Below are 18,360 nucleotides of genomic sequence, written 5' to 3'. Positions count from 1 at the left end.
GTTGGAATGGGCACCTCTTAGCAGTCTTGTCCTCAGTGATGTCTGGATGTGTCACCTGGCTGCTCACACCTCTTGGTGCTCAGGGGGATTTGTGCTGTCTGCAGGTTTTTCACTCAAAGAAGGTACCATTCCTGGGAACGTGCATAGGAACGTTCAAGATGGACGTTGTGACGGTGTACAGCCAGCCAGGTATGACCAACTGCACTGCATATCTGCTCCCTGATCCTGCCTTTGTTTGAAACTCATGTTTCCTTCGTGCTTTGCTCGGTCTTGTGAGGCCCATCCCTTTAAAGGACTTAGTTCACGAGACCAGCACTTGCTTCTCCTCCTGGCTGTCTGAGGGCTGGTGACACCTCCTGCACCTTCAGAGGCAGGGTCAGGGCAAACTTTGTGCAGATGTAGTTGGGATGTGAAATGGTACTGTGGGCTCTCCACATGGAACTCCTTCCCTTCCCTCTCAGATCACAGGTTTTTCCAGAAGTGGGCTGTTATCAGTGACCCCACGGATACCCGGGCAGGTGTGAAAGGCTTTGTGAAGTGCAACATCTCCGTCACTGCACGCGGGGATGTTGTGGGCTCCCTTCCCACGTCCTCCAGCAGCCGGGCTGAGGACATTGAAAGGTAGGTGCAGTGTGGTCTTGCATGGCCCTGAGGAAAAATGTCATGTCTCTCTTCACGTCACCTTTTTTGCCCCATTTTTCCCTCTTCTGTTGGGGAAGGAACCTGGGAAAGAGCCCTGTGGTGGGGCAGGATCCAAACCTCCTGCCAGTCTGGGCATTTCCCAGTATCGTGTTTCCTGGGCTCCAAGAGAGAGTCAGAACATGAATTTGTCTTTCAGAAACCTGTTGCTGCCTAAGAGAGTCCCTGCAGAGAGACCCTGGGCCAGGGTCTGCGTTAAGCTGTATCATGCCGAGGGCCTGCCCAGCATGAGCGCGGGCATCATGGGTGGTTTCTCCAAGATTATAGGGGAGAAAAAAGTCTTTATCGACCCATACGTGCAGGTCTCATTCTGTGGGCAGCAGGTGAGTCTGCTGGGGGGTCTGCATGGGGCCAGGCTGATCCTCCCTTGGCTGTGCTGGGCTGACGCTGCCAGGAGCCTCCATGGGACACAGCAATCCCACCAGAGACAGGCCGGGAGAGCCCAAGTCTTGCTGTCTTTGGCAGTGGCCTGAGCCGTGTGGCGATGGATGCACGGTGTCTGGATGAGGCTTTTATGGGACCTTTGTCTCTGCAGAGAGCTGTGTGGGGGACAGCCCCAGCCCTGAGCACAGCCACTGGCTGAGCTACTGGCTGGAAAGGTAAAGATTTCATATCCATAAACATAGGGAGAGGGTCAAATAAATCCTGGAGTGGAAGTCCTCTGTGGCAAGCTGGACTCAACCTGACACCCTCGGGAGAGTGTACTGAGCTAATGGCCCTTTTCTTGCACCCAAGGCGAGGATTTCTGGTCCTGTGGTATCTATTAAGATGAGAAGCAGTCCCTGGGCAGCCTTGGTGTGCTCCCAGGGGACCCTGTGACACCTCTGGATCTGGTGGTGCTGCCCGCTTGCTTCCAGTGTTTCCCTTGGGCATGCAGGACATGACCAGGGCCTTAGGACAGCCCCACTTGATGAATCATAGAGACCAGTTGCTGGGACGGGGCAGGAGCAGAGACACTACCGCCTCCAGAGCCTGACCCGTACTGTCTGCAGGTGGGACAGGAGGACATGCCATTCCCAGAGAGGGGCTGCGGCATTCCTTGCTCTGGCCACCAGCTGGGTCTGCGTGGCTTTCATGGCTTCTCCTTCCCAGGGGGAAACATCGGTGGAGACCAACACCACTGAGCCTGAGTGGAACGAGCAGATCAGCTTCATTGAGATGTTCCCACCTCTGACCAGGAAGATAAAAGTCCAGGTGCTGGATGATGCCAATGTTGGTGACGTGGCCATCGCTACACACTACATTGATCTGCAGCAGATCTCGGACCCTGGCAGGAATGGTGAGGCCTGGCATAGCTGTCCCCGGGGCAGGGCGTCCTGGGCATTCCCATGCCATGCACCCTCTGCTCGGCCATGATGGTCTCCTGGAGGTGGGAAGCAGGAGTGGCCAAAGCACACTCACATCCCTGTGTCCTAGGCTGTCTTCTTGGGGGAAGGTCTCTGCAGCAGTATTCTGTGGTGTAATTAGACCCTGTCCCTCTCGATGCAGGCTTTAACCCCATGTTTGGCCCAGCCTGGGTGAACCTGTATGGGTCCCCCCAGAACTCGGCTCTGCGGGACATCCACAAGGAGCTCAACGAGGGCATGGGTGAGGGGATCTTCTACCGCGGGCGCATCCTCATGGCCATTACGGTGGAGATCTTCAGCAGCCCCAGCGTGGCAGAGAGGAAGCTTGGGGACAAGACAAAAGGTACCCTAAGCAAGCTGAAGCTGAAGAAGAAAAGTAAGATATCCAAGGAGAAAGCCAAAGAACTGAGCCAGCTGCAGGGAGAGGAGGAGGCTGAAGGCTCTCAGGAGGCTGAGCAGCCTGGGGAAGTCACTGTGGAGGTGGAAGAGCTTCACCCACTCCCCGAGGTGAGTCCTGCCATGCTGGTGTGGTTGACCCATGTCAGCCCGTGACATGCACAGACCTCATGGGGAAGAGGCAGTGAGATCACTTGCTGGTGTAACAGTGCTGGAGCAAACGCAGCCTGCCCATTGCTGGGCCATGCAGGGCTCTCTGAGCCTCTGCAAGGACCGAGGCCATGCCTGCAGCCCCAAAACTGCCTCCCACAGTAAGGCTGGAGCATCCCCACATGCACTGCCTTCCTTGCGCAGGGAGGACTCTCATGTGGGTGTTATTCCCAGGGCTTTCCTTTGAGCATGTACTTTTTCTCCCCTGGAGCCAGGGAGCTGTTATCTGGCTCTGGGTCTCTTGGCCTGGGAAAGGCAGGCAAGATGCAGCTGTGTTGGTACGGTAGCCATCCCGTAGCCTACAAACCTGCTCAGTGGCTTCACACAAGCATCAGCCAAAGCCATGGCTCTGTACCAACCCCCTGGAATTTCCAAGAAAACTTGTCCCATGTCTGGCAGCCCAGTGGTGGAGACCTCAGCAGCACCCCACTGATGTCCCTTGGGAGGGTTAGCATGCACTGGCCATACCTTGGTGCTCTCCAAATTTCTGCTGAGGCAGTGTTTGGGCACATGAAGCTCTCAGGCTGATTTCTTTCTCCTTGCTCAGAACGCGTTGGGGAGGAAGGAGGAATTCCTCCTCTTCGCTGCCTTCTTTGAAGCTACTATGATGGACTCCTCTCTCAGCTCCAAGCCTGTCAGCTTTGAAGTCTCTATAGGTGGGTGTTCCCCAGGGCCCCATGTCTAGAAACTATGGGAACAGTGTGAATCTCCCTCTGACAGCCCAAGTCAGCACTGTGGTCCTAAGGTGCCAGCCATTGCACAGCTTGTGCCTCCAAAACAGGAACTCAGGAAGGATGGGGGATGAGACCAGGGAGTGTGCACAGTGCTTTAATTACCTTAAAAGTTTGGATACTCTCGTATGGGATTGGAGATTTGCAGTATTTGTATGAACTGCCCGTTTGGTGAGAGTGGTGGAAGCTCTCCTGGGAAGTGGGGGTGAGAAGAGGTAGAAGGGTTTGGGAGCAAGAAAGGGAAGCCAAGGAGGAAAAGGTAGGATACTGGGTGTCCTGGTTTCAGCTGGGATAGAGTTAATTGTCTTCCTAGTAGCTGGTATGGTGCTATGTTTTCAGTTCAGGATGAGAAGAATGTTGATAACACATTGATGTTTTCAGTTGTTGCTAAGTAGTGTTTAGTCTAAAGTCAAGGATTTTTCAGCTTCTCGTGCCCAGCCAGCGAGAAAGCTGCAGGGGCACAAGAAGTTGGCACAGGACAGAGCCAGGGCAGCTGACCCAAACTGGCCAACGGGGTATTCCATACCATGTGACACCACATCTAGTGTATAAACTGGGGGGAGTGGGGGCGGGGTATCGCTGCTCAGGGAGTAGCTGGGTGTCGATCGGTGGGTAGTGAGCTATTGCACTGCGCATCATTTGTACAGTCCCATCCTTTTATTGTTGCTGTTGTCATTTTATTAGTGTTATCATTATCATTATTAGTTTCTTCTTTTCTGTTCTATTAAACCGTTCTTATCTCAACCCATGAGTTTTACTTCTTTTCCTGATTTTCTCCCCCATCCCACTAGGTGGCAGGGGGAGTGAGTGAGTGGCTGCGTGGTGCTTCGTTGCTGGCTGGGGTTAAACCACGACACTGGGGTTGGCCATGTGGTGCTGAGGGGCTGTGACAGCAGGTGATGGCAAAACAATGGTAGGAGAGCGGGTCCAAGCCCCCAGCTGCTAAGCTGGATGGGTGGAGACGCTTGATGCTAAGAAGTCTTCCTGAGTGACTTCTGTTGATCCCAGTGTAGGGGTGTAGATGGCAGTTAGTAGGCACTTGGTGGAGCTGGTGGAACTTGAAGGCATATACAAGGACTTCCTTGCAATTGTCCAGCTCCCTTTCAGGCATCTTGGTTTTCCATGTGATACTCTGATGGTTGGATGCTACTAAACTGCTAGTTCTGAAAGCAGTGCATGCCCACGTGCTTCTCTTGGCAGGATGATTGCACTTTGATTTTGCAAGCTAGCGAACTTGTTTAACATTGATCCCACTTATCTGTTTACCGTTTAATGCTTAATTTCAAGGAAACTATGGCAAAGCTGAAGAGGTAGTGACCAAAGTAGGGAGAAAAGTGGAAAAGGGAGAAGTGAAAGAAGAAAAGCAGCCTTTGCTGGACCCTGGTTCAGATGGTGAGCTGGATGTTGAAGTCCTGGCCCCAGCTTCAGCAGCACTGAACAAATCGGTGACGAAGAGCCAGAGACCAGAGCCCATGGAGTATGACAGGTGAGTCTTCTTCATCCTTCTTTCCCACCTGCCATGGTCCTGCCCCAGCTTCCCAGGTTGGTTGTTCCAGATGTTATTAGAGGTCTGCTCAGCAGTGCGAGTGCTGTGCAGGTGTTTCTCCCTCTTTGCAACCCTGCAGCTTGCCATGGCCTAACTGGCTGCTGTTGCCCATTAGCCCTACAAGCCCTATGGTGTCTGCTTGATGTGTGCAGGTGGCCAAGAACAAGGTCGCAGGGAAACTGTGACCCATCAATAACAGCAGTCCCTTTTCTGGTTAACAAGCAGCATCCTAAGGGCTTGATTCCAGTGAGGAGGAAGGAAAGGAGTACTCCAGCACATGCTGTGCTATGGTGGGCAGGCGAGACTCATACACAAGCTCTTCTGATGATATGTTTACTCTGGGAATGCTGCCTGGTTTGTCCCACAGGCCTGGCAATGTCTTTGTGTTTGCATTGTGAGCCCTGTGCCTGCTATTACTCAGCCCCATAGCAGCAAGAAATCTCAGCAGCATCCCATACTCCCATCAGCCTCATTCATCTGGGCACATGCTGCTCTCTCTGCTAGAAACCCTGTGTGCTTGTTTGGGATGGCAAAGGGCAGGTCCAGTAGCTTGCATCCATGTCCATGGTGCAGGGCCCAAAACAGCCAGTTCTCTGCAAGGAGGACAGACCCCAGACGCTTCTCCCTGTGCTGGGTGTGCTGGTGCGCTGCATTGTGACATGGCATGTGCTTTCTGCAAACAGCAGCCATAACCTCCTGTGCCTGCTGCCCTTAGGTCATACAGCTGCCTGCCCATGATGCATGAGAAACCCTGCGTGTACGTGTGGAGCTACTGGGAGAATCACACCTGGAGACTCTGCATTTCCAACTGGATTGTCAAGCTGGCAGAGCGCCTGGTAGCGTGTTCAGGGTGTCTGTCTGTGGCATAGTCCTTGTAGCACATGCAGTTGCTCTGTGAGACATTTGCCTTAAACATCCTCACTGCCCATGTGAGTCTGTGTCTCTCACAGGACTCGGGCCCACCTGCACTTTAGATGTGTGGGGTAGGGCAGTGAGTGCAGACCCACTGCCCAGGCTGTGCTGCAGCCTGGCGGTGGCTCCTGGAGGTGTGAGTGAAGCGACATCTGTGACAAAAAGCACCTTTGCTCTCAGTCCTGAGCTGTGTTAGCACTGGGGAGATGCTGCTGCAAGCAGACTCTCAGCCTCGGGCTGTCATCAGGGGTGTGCAGTCTCTTCCCAGAGCCTTGTCTTTGCCTTTTGGGCTTAGAAATCCAAAAGCAGAGCTTGCCAGTTTGTTTCAGTGGCTGTTCAAGGACTGAGACACAAGGTGTTGTAAAAAACAGGGTTAAGGTTGTCCCCAGGCTCCAGAGAGTCCCTGGCAGCACAGCACTGGCCTGCAGCACTCTCATGATCCCCAGCTCTGCAGAAGGGAGCAAGCCATTTGTGGCAAATGCATCCTTGCAATTTTTCACTCTGACCTCACAGCCAGGCACAAGCTCCCTGAACGTTGTACTTTCCGCACAGGAGCAGGGGCTGGATGATGTGGAGAAGCTTGTGAGAAGGTCAAAGGCTAAAGCAGAAGAGCGGCTCAGAGAGGTGCTGGAGGAATTTGTAGCTGGATGCAGGTTAGCATGTCCCTGATTTCCTAAGGTTTCTTTTCAGGTTAGGAGGTCATGTCATGTTCTGCCTGGGCTGTGCACAGCCTGCTCTCTTGTCCTCTTGAGGCAGATGAGTGGAAGGAAACCAGGATGACCTGGAGAAAGGACCCTGTAGCTCTTCAAGCTTGGAGATGAGGACCCCAGTCCTGGGAAGCACAGGGGTCAGAGACTGCAGCCTCCATGTTCCCGGACTCCAGGGTTTTTCCTATATGTTAGAATGTTTCCTTCACTCTCTTTGGTCACACAGACAAGAGACTAGTGTTTCAATCACTGTGACTGACCGGTGGGGTCCAATACATGCTTCAGTCCCCAGCCTTGTGATGGCAACAGTAGAGAGGGAGCATCAGGTGCTGAGCAATCCCCGGTGTACCTTCTGAATCAAAAAGCTTGCAGAAGGGAGGGCATTGCAGAAAGGGGGGTTTCTGATGCATCTGGATTAGAACCAGGGATTTGGAGCTTGTGCCCCTGCTGTGTGAGCTGTGCTCTGCCTGCTGGGTGGAGGGGATGCAGAGCCTGTGCTGCTTTTCTCATTGCAGGCAATATTCACTCAGCGCAGAGAGAAAAACAATGGCGCATCCAAACAACCTTGACAGATGTCGGATGAAATACCTGATGCGCAACATCGTAAGCTATGGGGCTTGGTGGTGGTTGTGGGAGCCTGTGCGATCCCTGCTCTGGGGGATGCTTCTGGAGGACGAGAATTGATGCTAAGAAAGAAGCTTGGGGCTAAGACTCATGGTATCAGTCATAGGCTTTTACTGCAGCATCTCCCACTTCTGCTTAGAACAATACAGCTTCCAGCAAGGGAACAGAGGCAGGGACTGGCCATGGCTGCCTCCAGTTTTATGCAGATGCTGTGCTCTGATGCCATCCTCACTCTCCTGTGGGCCATGTGTGGCTAAGCACATGCATGTTGCTGCTCAGTAGGTTGCTGGAGGCCTTTTGGTGCAGGCTATTCCTGCAGGCAGTTTTGGGGGAGCTCACTGAGACCCACTGCCCCTGAAAATTCAGCCCATAGGCTGGGTACCCATCCAGCAGATCTACAACAGCCATCCAGTTCCTGGAGAGGGCAACATCTAGGCACTCATAATCCTGCAGACAAGGCCAGCTAGCTGAATGAGAGCACAGTTACATACCCTCCTGCACACCACGGCTGTAGTCAGTCCCCATCACACTACAAAGCTTTGAAAGGCTGACCAAACTGCAATGACAGCAGCAGGAAGTAAAATGTAGGCATGTCTGGGTCCCAGGTCCCTTCCCTCAGCCTCCCCGCACAATGTCACCTGAGTTATGGTGAAGGTACCCTGCTAAGTCTGAGACCCTCTGAAAGAGAGAACCAGCCCAAGAGATGAGGTTTCTGGCCTTGTCAGTCCATACTGGGTTTGCACCCTGAATTCCTTCTGGATTTCATTGGTAGTTTTGGTTCATCACCAAGTTTCTCCTTAGGTGTGTACACTATCAACTAATTCCCATACTTCTGTGGCTCCAAGTTATTTCTTATGCAAAGCCTCCCCTAGGCACTATCTGGAGACTTAGACCACCAGCTTCTGAAATGTTTATTCCTTATACATCTTCCTGCCCCAAATGATACAAAAGCTTACGGACTTCTGTTACCAGCTGGTATCGGCACAGCTGGTGAGTTACTGTGGTCTCCAGTTCTTGGCACCCTTCACTAAATGGCTTGCGACAGGTTCATGGACGTTTGCTCTCAGCAGCTGGGGAGGGAGCTGTGGTGGAGGTCAGGGTGCAATGGCAGGATGGACATGATCAGCACACGAGTGCTTCCCCACAGAGCCCCCATGAGGAGTGCCAGCGTGGCATGCCTGGGTCACGGCTGGGTGCATGATGGCTATACTCTCTGTTCAGATCCTGTATGCAAAGCAGGGGCTCCGTGTGAGGCGGCGGCTGACTCGAGCCAACATCAAGGAGAAGGTTAAGGAGACAAGGAGGATCCTGGCAAAGCTACGCTTCATGGCTAAAGAGGTACAGCTTCTCCTGGGGCACCCTGTTTCTGAGCAGGAGAGGGTGCAGGCAAGGAGACTGCCTGTCAGGGCTCTAGCTGGCCTGAGTTGGGGCTTTGCCTCCGCTGTCTTTCCTTGCTATGTAAAATCCCAAGTTCCAGCTGCTGGAAGTTACCATATTTCATGTAATTGCTCTTAGGAGGGATGAGGCTTGGCAGCTTTGCAGGGCTGTTGGTGACAGAGCAGGGGCCCAAGCAGCTCAGTGGTGGGTTGGAGGCAGAGCTGGGCCAGCTCTAGGCTGCAGAGGCCTCCCTGCCCTCTCTGCCCAGCCAGGCTGAGGCTGTGACTGCAGCAGGGCTGCAGGCAGTCTGCCTGGGAAAGTGGCCCAGGGACTGACTGCGGACTCTTTCTGCAAATTCAAACTTGCATTAAAATAAGGTCTCTCATCCATAGCAGAGACTCTCCATTTTCAGAGTTTCACTGGCTCTATTTTACATAACTCTGGAAAGTCAGTGCTTTCGTATAGTGTAAACCAGAATGCAATGTTTACTAGAGTTAGGTGGACAGATATAGTTGCAGTTTGGAGAAGTCTTTCACTAAGTGAAGTCAAATCTTTTTCACAACTTTAGCTATGTGAGGGTAGACTTTAGCAAGAATGGGATGTCACTCCTCACATCACCAGGAGAAGCTGTCCTCAGGCTCCAGCCTTGCAGGCTGGTTGCAGCTGATACCCCAGAGAGAGAGGAACCCCCTCCCATGTGGCTCTCTGCGATCAGGTGAGAATGTTGCTGTCACTACAGAGTCTGCCTGGCACATACACTTGCCACTTTTAGTCCCTGCTTGGAGGCTGGCAGTCTTGGTTTGGATCAGTAATAAATTGCTTCAGCTACTTGTGTACTGAAAGATTGCAAGTACAAGTACCAAGTAGAAGTGCAAACAGTAATGGCAGGGAAACTGAGATGGGTAAGAGAATTTAGATTAGAGTTTAAAAGAATTTATTGCTCCCATCTGTGCATTTGCTTTATTGCAAGTCCTGCTCTCAACCTGAACCACAGCTTTTTACTCTGGGCCCTCATGCTGCTGGGATGGCAGCTAATGTTGTTCCCTCCCATGGATCAGCACTCCTGTGTCCAGTAAAATGCCGCTTCTCCAGTCTCCCTCCCCCCAACATGGCATGGGGTTGAGTGCATCCTGCTGGTGTTTGCAGTGAAAAACAAGGCGGATCACAGATCCCTCCAAGAAACCTGCTGTGCTGGTTTTGGCTGGGGTAGAGTTAATTTTCTTCATGGTAGCTAGTATTGATACCGAAAAAGCTGGTCGAAGAAACTCTCTAAGACTTGATTTTGGAGTTTTAGAAAGCAGGCATTCTTTATTGCAGCGCTGGGTGCATGAGGGATCGCTCCACCTATTGTGCACACCGTCAGGCCTAATTGTGCAGGTTAAGTACATGTTCTACATACATATTCACTAGATTTCCGAGAAATGTTGTACATATTCATTAGTTTTCCAGGAAACTATTAGCATATGCAAATGTCCTTTACGTAGGCATATTGAAGATCTCTGGTGATCTTCCATAGTATTCCTCACTTGTCCGCTACTTGACCCTTCTCGGATGATTCTGCACAGTGTGATCTTCTGCATGTTTGATACATCTTATCCTAAAGAATGCTCGTTAGTGCTTCTATTATCTATGCTTACATTTTGATGTAATTCACATGGATACTTCTAAACTAAGTTACCTAAAAGGGCTAAAGTCCTTATCTTCTTCAGTGGGGGCTTGTCTGGGATGGCCCAGAAACTGCAAGGCCATCCAAAAGCAATTTCTCACACATTTTGCAACATACAGCCCCCCCCATCCACCACTGATCAGCAAACAATCAGGCAAAGAAACAGCAACACCATTGTATTCAGTATGGGGCTGTGTTCTGGAAAACACTGTGCTGAAAACAGTGTTGATAATGCAGGGATGTTTTTGTTATTGCTGAGCGGTGCTTACACAGAGACAAAGCATTTTCTGCCTCTCACCCTACCCCACCAGTGAGGAGGCTGCGGTGCACAAGAAATTGGGAGGGGACACAGCCAATACAGCTGACCCCAACTGACCCAAGGCATATTCCAGACCATATGACATCATGCTCAGCATATAAAGCTGGAGGAAGAAGAAGGAAGGGTGGGGAATGTTTGGAGTGATGGTGTTTGTCTTCCCAAGTCACTGTTATGTGTGATGGAGCCCTGCTTTCCTGGAGATGGCTGAACACCTGCCTGCCCATGGGAAGTGGGGAATGAATTCCTTGTTTTGCTCTGCTTGCATGTGTGGCTTTTGCTTTACCTACTGAACTGCCTTTATCTCAACCCACAGGTTTTCTCAATTTTACCCTTCTGATTCTCTCCCCCATCCCACCGGGGGTGGGGGTGGGAGTGGGAGTGAGTGAGTGGCTGTGTGGGGCTTAGTTGCCAGCTGGGGTTAAACCACGACACCTGCAGAGCCATATTGTAGGGCTGAGTTTTTCAGAAGCATGTGGCCAATATTAGGCCCTTAATTTGCTTCTGGATCTCCAAATCGTCATGCAGCCAGCAGTCCTTCCTGCGACGAGATGAAGCTTTCACTGTGTCAATGGAGGGAGGACAAGATAAGTGCTGCTCCCTCCACTGCGACATGCCTCTTTCCTCCCTCCAGCCCCAGTGCACCCTCCCTGATGTACTCATCTGGATGCTCAGCAACAACAGGCGTGTGGCATATGCAAGAGTTCCTGCACAGGACATCCTCTACTCAGTAGTCGAAGAGGAGAAAGGCAAGGACTGTGCAAAGATCCAGACTGTCTTTATGAAGGTAGGATTTATATCAGAACAGTGTGCTCTTGCTTGCTTCATGCGACTTCTCCCTCATTGTTTCCAGCCCTCCTTCCTGAAATCCTGGAGTTCACAAGGAAACACAGCTCTTACTCCACCACTGCCTTTTGCCTCTGCCGATGTGGTGCTGTCTCCTGTGCTCTTCGGTTGGTCACTGGCTGATGGTGATCATCTTGGTGTGAAGGGGGCATGGCTGAGATGGGAAACCTGTTAAACCTCCTGTGCTTTCAGGTCCCTGGCTTACACACTGGTGAGATCTTTGCCAAACTGGAAATCTACATGTGGCTTGGGGTAACCAAATATGCGAAGAACTGTTTGGCGGAGCTGCCTGAGGAGTTCAGATACCTCTCTGAGAGTGAAGAGACAGCCCAGCTCTCGGCGTACAGTCCTCCCAGCAGGCTCAGCAGGGATGGTGAGTGCAAATGCCACTTTTACATGGTTTAACTGTGAGCAGGAGAGCAGAGAGCGAGAGGTCCTGCCCCAGGGTCAGTGCCTGAGGAGTAGGACCTGATCTATCATTTCCATGTCATCTCCAAGGCATGGCTGGGACAGGCAGGTCCAGTTTGCTCTCATGAAGACATGTTTGCACACTCACAGCTGGAGCAGCAGGCAGGACGGGTGCTTTGTAGGCACTGGACGTGCTGCCAAACTGGCAATGGGCATGAGGTCTGACCCTTTGCTGAGGCCTGGTGGTGCTCCCCCACAGCAGATGCTCACAGCAGATCATGCATATTTCACATGTCATATCCTTCCCAGAGGTGTCTGGGCAGCCTGCTGAATTTGTCTTGCTTGGCCAAACCTTTTTTGATATGCTGGTCTTCTGAGAACCCCAGTGATTGCCCCTGGAAATGGTACCCATTCCTTGCAGGATGTGCCCACTCCTACCTGGCTGACCCTCTTCATGCATTTTTTGGCCTCATGCAGGGCTGGATTGGGGAACTGGGACCTCTCTTCTCTTTTTCTTACCAGATTTCAGCTATTTCCAGCTCCGAGCCCATCTGTATCAGGCTCGAGGGATCCTCCCTGCAGATGACAATGGCCTTTCAGATCCATTTGCAAGAGTGGTTTTTTCGACTCATTGCCAGACCACCAGGGTAAGACCACTTAAGCTCTTGCCTCTGCCTTCTTGGGGACCTGGGGAGAGAAAAATCATTATGTCCTCACTGACATGTTGAAGGCCAGTGCTGTGGCAGTCCTCCTGGAAATTTTCTAACTCCAGGCATGAGGTATTTGTGTGCTCTGGGCGGTGTGGCTATGTTCAGGGAACATTTGGCAAAACATACAGATCATTGAGCATGGTCTCAAAGGTTGATTGGCATGTGCTAGTTGGCCCCGAGTGCTGATTTCACGCTTTTACCATCTCCCCTGCTGCCAGGCGCAAGCTGTGTGGAAGAGGGGATCAGCCCATGCTTCCTCACTCTCTTTACAAAGTGCGTGTGGTTTGTTTCCACTGGCTGTGGTACGCTCAAGCCTCCTGTCTCTGTCTGCAGATGCTGGAGGAGACACTGAGCCCCATGTGGAATGAGCTACTTCTGTTTGACCAGCTCATTATTGATGGGAAAAAAGAAGAGTTAAAAACAGATACCCCCATCATTATAATCAACCTTTTCAGCCACAATAAATTTGTAAGTATGGCCATGCTGCCCTCCTGCTATCGTTTCCAGGACAGGGAGGGCAGAGGATCTCTGTACGGGTTCTGCAAGCAGGCACTTAGGAACCACATCTCTGTTTGGTTTCCATGAGTGAGCTTGATCCTGGTCCACTGGTGGCGGTGCGTCCTGGGGGTTGTGACTGAGGTTGAAACTTTCTGCAGACTTCTGCTATGAGCTGGGGTGAAGCTGCTGGCTGCAGTGTGCAGATGGCTCAGAGATGCTCTGAGCCAGGGCCTTATTAGTGCTCGGTGGATCCAGGATCTCTCCACTTTAGAGAAGCACTGTGCCTCTTCCAGCTGCCTGCCCTGTTTCCTCGGCAGGCTCCCATTGCAAAGGGCTTGTAGCCAGGGGGAAACAATGTAGCTCTTATGGTTGTTACTTCCTCTCTGTCCCCCAGGTACCACCTTCCATACCTCCTCAGTCCTCCCTTTTCTCTCTTCAGTAGTACTTTGAAGTCACACTCCTCTCCTGGGCCCTCTTTGTTATTGTAAGGAGAATGGTGTAACTCACACCATATTCTCCTGTGTAGCTCAGCAGCTTTCCTGGGTCCATTTCCTGGGTCCTGGTACAAGGTAGACACTGACATACTGGAGTGAGTCCAGAGGAGGCCACCAAGATGGTTGGGGTTGGAGCACAGGACAGAGTGAAGAGAGGTGGAGAGCTGGGTATATTCAGCCTGGAGAAGATGAGGCAAAGGCAGCATCTTATTGCTGCCTGCAGCTGCCTGGTGGGAGAGGGTAGAAAAGGTGGAGTCAGGCTTCTCTTGGAGGTACCCAGGGGCAGGATGACAGGCAACGGACACAAGTTGGAACAAGAAAAACATCCAACTTGATATAAGGAAGCAATTTTCACCCAGAGAGAGTTCAGACGCTGGGCCTGGAGCTCAGAGAGCTTGTGGGATCTCTTGTCCTTGGAGACATTCAAACCCTGGCTGGAGGACACTGAGCAACCTCATCTGGCTTTGATGTCCTCTGGTGCATGGTCCCAGGCTGTTTGCCCAGTTCTGCATGGAGATGGACTGGGAGTTAAGAAGAGCTGCTGCAGGCATGTCTCATCTGCTCCTAGCTCTGGATGGAGCAGAGGAAATCAAAGCGGAGGATGGCAAGGGTGGAGGAGTGGTCTTGTGCTGTCCCAGGTTGGCTGAATTAGTGGTGGCATTTTCTCTGAGGTGGTGAGATAATACAGGGATGCTTTGACCCATTCCCCCTTTCCTGCAGGGTTCCCCTGAGTTCCTTGGCCACGCCTTTGCCGTCCCACATGTGAAGCTGGTTGATGAGCCATACACCAAACCTGCCCTGCAGTTCTTTGATTTCTACAAAGGCACCAAAGCAGTGGGAGAACTCGTTGCCACTTTTGAGCTAATTGAGCTGGATTATAGTGGCTATTTGGAGGTAATGGGCTTGTAGGAAGCTGCGCATGGTCGCCAGCTCTCTGGGGAGAGCTTATGTGGGTGAGGAGCTGGTTGCATGGGGCCCACCAGAGGATTCCCTGTTGAAAGCCACACCTGGCTTTCAACTGAAGGGAGGCTGCAGGGACAGACCCTGTGAGCACAGGTGAAGAGGGGAGGGAGAGGGGACATGGCATGGAATAGAAATGGCTTTCATCACTTGGTGTGTCCTGGCTCCATCTGTTCAGCCGTCAGTGCCGGAGGACGTGGAGCCCAAGGAGCCCAACTACCTGGGAGACCCCCATGCCGGACGGTTCATCATCCCTGAGGGCATCCGCCCAGTGCTGAAGGAGTTTCGCATAGAGGTGTGCTGCCTTCTACTGGGCTGGCTCCCCACCAGGCTGCCCCAAGTGGACAGCACAGCTGGCCTGTGCAGAGGGGCAGGGCTTGGGCAGGGAGCCGGGTTTGGAGTTCAAATGTGCCTTTGAAGCCTGAGCAGATGCTAGAAATGGAGGTGCTTGACATGAGGGAGAAACTATCTCAGCAGTTTAACAGCCAGAGCTGTTGGGTGGCTGGGTTGAGAGAGTGGCCTCATGCCTCTCTTGGGGTCTGTGTCCTGTGGGGTGAGGGGGGTGGCAGCATTGGGCAGGGTTGCAGGCTGCATGGCTGTGCCATGCCTGGCCTGTCTTGAACAACCCAGTGTTGTGCTTCAGATCCTGTTCTGGGGCCTGCGGGACCTGAAGCGGGTGAACTTGTTCGAGGTGGATCAGCCCCAGGTGATCATTGAATGTGCTGGCAAGAAGGTGGAGTCAGAGGTGATCATGGCCTACAAAAAGAACCCCAACTTCACTGAGGTGGTCAAATACATGGATGTGGTGAGTGGAAAGGGGGGGTCCTGCCATGCCAGGGTGCACTGTGGTCATCCTGCACCCGTGCAGTGCCTGTCTGCATGGGCAAGGTAGCAGGAGGGGAGCTGCCCCTGACATTATGCTGTCCCATGGCCATATGGTTCAGCTGCAGATCAAAACCTTTGTGAAATTGCCTACCAAGAGCAGTCTCAGCCATTGCCTGTCACTGCAAGGCTTTGGTTTTTGGGCAGAGCTGCAAGGCACCGTCGGACCTCCCCGCATGTGGTGGGGCTGCCACAGGTATCACCCTTGCTCCTATGAATGCTGTGCATGGTTCTTTTGCAGGAGCTCCCTGAGCAGGTCTACCTGCATCCTCCCCTTAGCATCTTCGTGGTGGAAAAGCGGGCGTTTGGGCGCACTGTGCTGGTGGGTACCCATGTTGTGTCTGACGTGATGAAATTCTCTCCCAGAGAGCTGGAGGAGGAACCAGAAGATGTGCCCAAAGGTGAGCTGCTTGGTGAGGTTCCTGTGGAGGCAGCAGGCAGGTTCTACCAGTGGCAGGGATCCCTGGCCCTTCCACTCCCTCCTAGCCAGGCAGCAAAGTCCTCTCCCGGGAGCCATAAGATGCCTAGCAAAAGCACAGCATAGAGCAGGTTAGGGTTGGAGGCAGGTTGTGATCCTGGTCTGTAGCACTTGGATCCAGACTGGTGTTCAGGAAGCATCAGCAGCCAAGCAACGGAGTGCTGTGTAAGGGCTGGCATCCCTCTTTAGGGATGGCAGAAGGCAGTTTACAGACTGTTTTCTCCAAGGTTAGCTTAACATTTGCCTCCCCACCACACCAGCAGGACTGTTCATCTGTGGATGTGGCATCTCCTTGGGGTCTCTTTCCCAGGTACTGTTTGCTCTACATTTGTAGAAAGTAGAGGAGGGAGAATGGCTTGTGAAAACATCTTAGTCCAGCAGAACATTTAGCTGGGGCTAGATACTAGACAATAACTTATCCCTGTGGAAAGTTTGTGTCTAAAATCAGAGTTATTTAGCCTGGGATTGTACGCACCTATTTCAACCCTCTGTGTAGCTGGGCTGGAGAGCTGTCCCCAGTGAGACCTCTATCAAGCTTTAGGGAGCTGGTCCACTAGGACTAAGGACTGAAAGGTTTACACTTCTCTCACATCATTGGGTCAAGGTCTGTTTGTTGGGTAATGGATTCACTAAATAGCTCTGTGACAGCAACAGCCAGAGCTCCTGATCTGGAATTGTGTAAATAAATACGGCATGAAGGGGAAGAAGCAAAGGCTTGATCGATCTGTGGTTGTTTCCAAGTAAGGAAGGTGTATTTCATAAATCTGAATTCCTGGCAGTCAGCAACAAGCATGCTGGTGATGGTGGTCAGGCTCAGCACTGTATTTGGATTTCCATAATATTTTTGCAGGGTCTGCTATCAAAAGCTTTAAAAGCAATCACACTATAGTGGGGTAAAAGGGAGGGTTTTCCTGTGGAATAACAACTGGCCAAAAAGTAGGAAGCAGTGGGCAGAAATAAATACATGGAAACATGAAGCTCCTTCTCTTCATCTCAGCTCGGAAAGTCTCATCCCAGCATCTTCCCTCTCAGACTGTGGTAAATATTGGCCCGGCAGCTGGTGACCCAGGTCCCAGCATTCACCCCCTGAGCCTTGTGAAGGTGAGTGATGTATTGAGCCCAGGAATTTTGAAGTTTGGAAAGCCAGACTGAAGGTTACAAACAAAAAAGAAAGTTCAGAAGTTCAGAGTTAGGTTTCAACCACCAGTTTTGCTCTGGACCCAAACATTCCTCTCCTGCTTGTCCATCAGCACTGCTGCATGTCTGGGCTCTGGCACAGGGAGGAGAGCTGTGTTGCCTTGTGCCTTGAAAACTGCTGCTTTTGTAGCAAAGCACAAACCTGGGGCTACAGGTAGCTGTGTACCTCCTGTGCTCTGCCTGAAAGCTAAGCCTCTGCCAGAGGCTCCCAGGGCACTAGAGTAGGATGCATGGGTGTCCTGGGTGGTTGTTTCCTTCCTCTGAACCATTTTCTCTGTTCTTGTAAGGCTCCTTTGAAGAAAATTACTATCAATAAGCTTGTAAAGAGGGATGATGAATATGAAGAGGAAAAACCAGAGCTGGAAGAACTGGATTGGTGGTCCAAGTACTATGAGTCTCTGAAGGAGCTGTATAACCAGGTAATCTTTTGTGACAGCTGCCAGCAGAGGGGAAAAGTGGCTGCACTGGCTTGAGGAAGATGTTTTCAACAGCACTGAGCGTCATAGGAACCCTCCTGTCATGGATCTGCAGGAAGATGTGGGCTTTTGTGTGTCAAGGACATTTAAGGTAGCCAGGTATCAAGCATCCACCAGATGGGCTGATTTCAGCAGGCAATGGATGTTGAAGCATCCCTGAGGCTAGGTGTCCAAGTGGTTTTGAGAATGCAACTGAACTTTTGTTGAGGCAGTCCTGAAAATGTGACATTGCTGATTTTAGCTGCAATGCAGGGGCTTTCATGCTTCTTACTCTCTGTCCTAGCTCTCTTCCCAGGATGTGCTATGGGAGCAGGTCTGCCCCAAATTTCCTTCCTTGCCCTATGTCCCTTAAATCCCCATAAAAAAAAAAAAACAGCAGGAGGATCTGGGGAGAAGAAAATGTCATTAAGGCACTCATTGGATACCCTTCTACAATGATGTTAATGCTAAATGATATCAGACTAAGTATTACTCTGCTGGCAGGAAAGCTTTGACAGTGTCCTATGTTTGGATGGAGAAGCCTTTGCTGTCAGGGATGTGGGGTGACTGTTTGTGTGTGTTTCAGACACGCAGTGACGAGGAAGATGCTGAGAATGATGACCTGAATGATGCAGGTGAGTCCTCTAGCAATACTCAGCTCTTCTGTGGGGAGCAGACACTTGAGATGATGGGAGAAATCGGAGCATTTCCTAATCTCCTATCGCCATTTCTAGATGGAGGGAATTTACACACATCCTCCATTGACATGGAAGCAGAAGATGAGGCAGTAATTGAAGCTGAACCTGCTCGACCCAAGAGGAAGCTCATCACCACACTTCAGGTGATTATTGGGGTGACAGATCTGGCCTCTTTCAATCCTGGCCCGTTGTCCATGTCCTCCT

The 18,360-nt window shown here is 51.7% G+C and overlaps 1 protein-coding gene across 1 annotated transcript in view; it reads left to right on the top strand.

Annotated features, from left to right (window-relative positions):
• The window catches only part of LOC104829944 (fer-1-like protein 4), a 47,430-nt gene that overhangs the window by 7,388 nt on the left and 21,682 nt on the right, over positions 1-18,360 (top strand). The window contains exons 9-31 of the mRNA XM_010564515.1: positions 105-189; positions 462-621; positions 839-1,022; positions 1,792-1,978; positions 2,188-2,552; positions 3,199-3,307; positions 4,670-4,868; positions 5,644-5,764; positions 6,393-6,493; positions 7,063-7,150; positions 8,393-8,509; positions 11,165-11,317; positions 11,569-11,749; positions 12,307-12,431; positions 12,828-12,962; positions 14,207-14,380; positions 14,625-14,741; positions 15,090-15,251; positions 15,570-15,729; positions 16,804-16,907; positions 17,291-17,422; positions 18,045-18,093; positions 18,193-18,299. Of these exons, the coding sequence (XP_010562817.1) occupies positions 105-189; positions 462-621; positions 839-1,022; positions 1,792-1,978; positions 2,188-2,552; positions 3,199-3,307; positions 4,670-4,868; positions 5,644-5,764; positions 6,393-6,493; positions 7,063-7,150; positions 8,393-8,509; positions 11,165-11,317; positions 11,569-11,749; positions 12,307-12,431; positions 12,828-12,962; positions 14,207-14,380; positions 14,625-14,741; positions 15,090-15,251; positions 15,570-15,729; positions 16,804-16,907; positions 17,291-17,422; positions 18,045-18,093; positions 18,193-18,299 (3,315 nt within the window). The remainder of the gene's footprint in view (positions 1-104; positions 190-461; positions 622-838; positions 1,023-1,791; positions 1,979-2,187; positions 2,553-3,198; positions 3,308-4,669; positions 4,869-5,643; positions 5,765-6,392; positions 6,494-7,062; positions 7,151-8,392; positions 8,510-11,164; positions 11,318-11,568; positions 11,750-12,306; positions 12,432-12,827; positions 12,963-14,206; positions 14,381-14,624; positions 14,742-15,089; positions 15,252-15,569; positions 15,730-16,803; positions 16,908-17,290; positions 17,423-18,044; positions 18,094-18,192; positions 18,300-18,360) is intronic.

This window comes from Haliaeetus leucocephalus, unplaced genomic scaffold (genome assembly GCF_000737465.1).
Source record: "Haliaeetus leucocephalus isolate CR32 unplaced genomic scaffold, Haliaeetus_leucocephalus-4.0 Scaffold182, whole genome shotgun sequence".
Taxonomy (NCBI): domain Eukaryota; kingdom Metazoa; phylum Chordata; class Aves; order Accipitriformes; family Accipitridae; genus Haliaeetus; species Haliaeetus leucocephalus.
The sequence above is the reverse complement of the archived record's forward strand: the minus strand, read 5'-3'. Positions and strand labels throughout refer to the sequence as shown.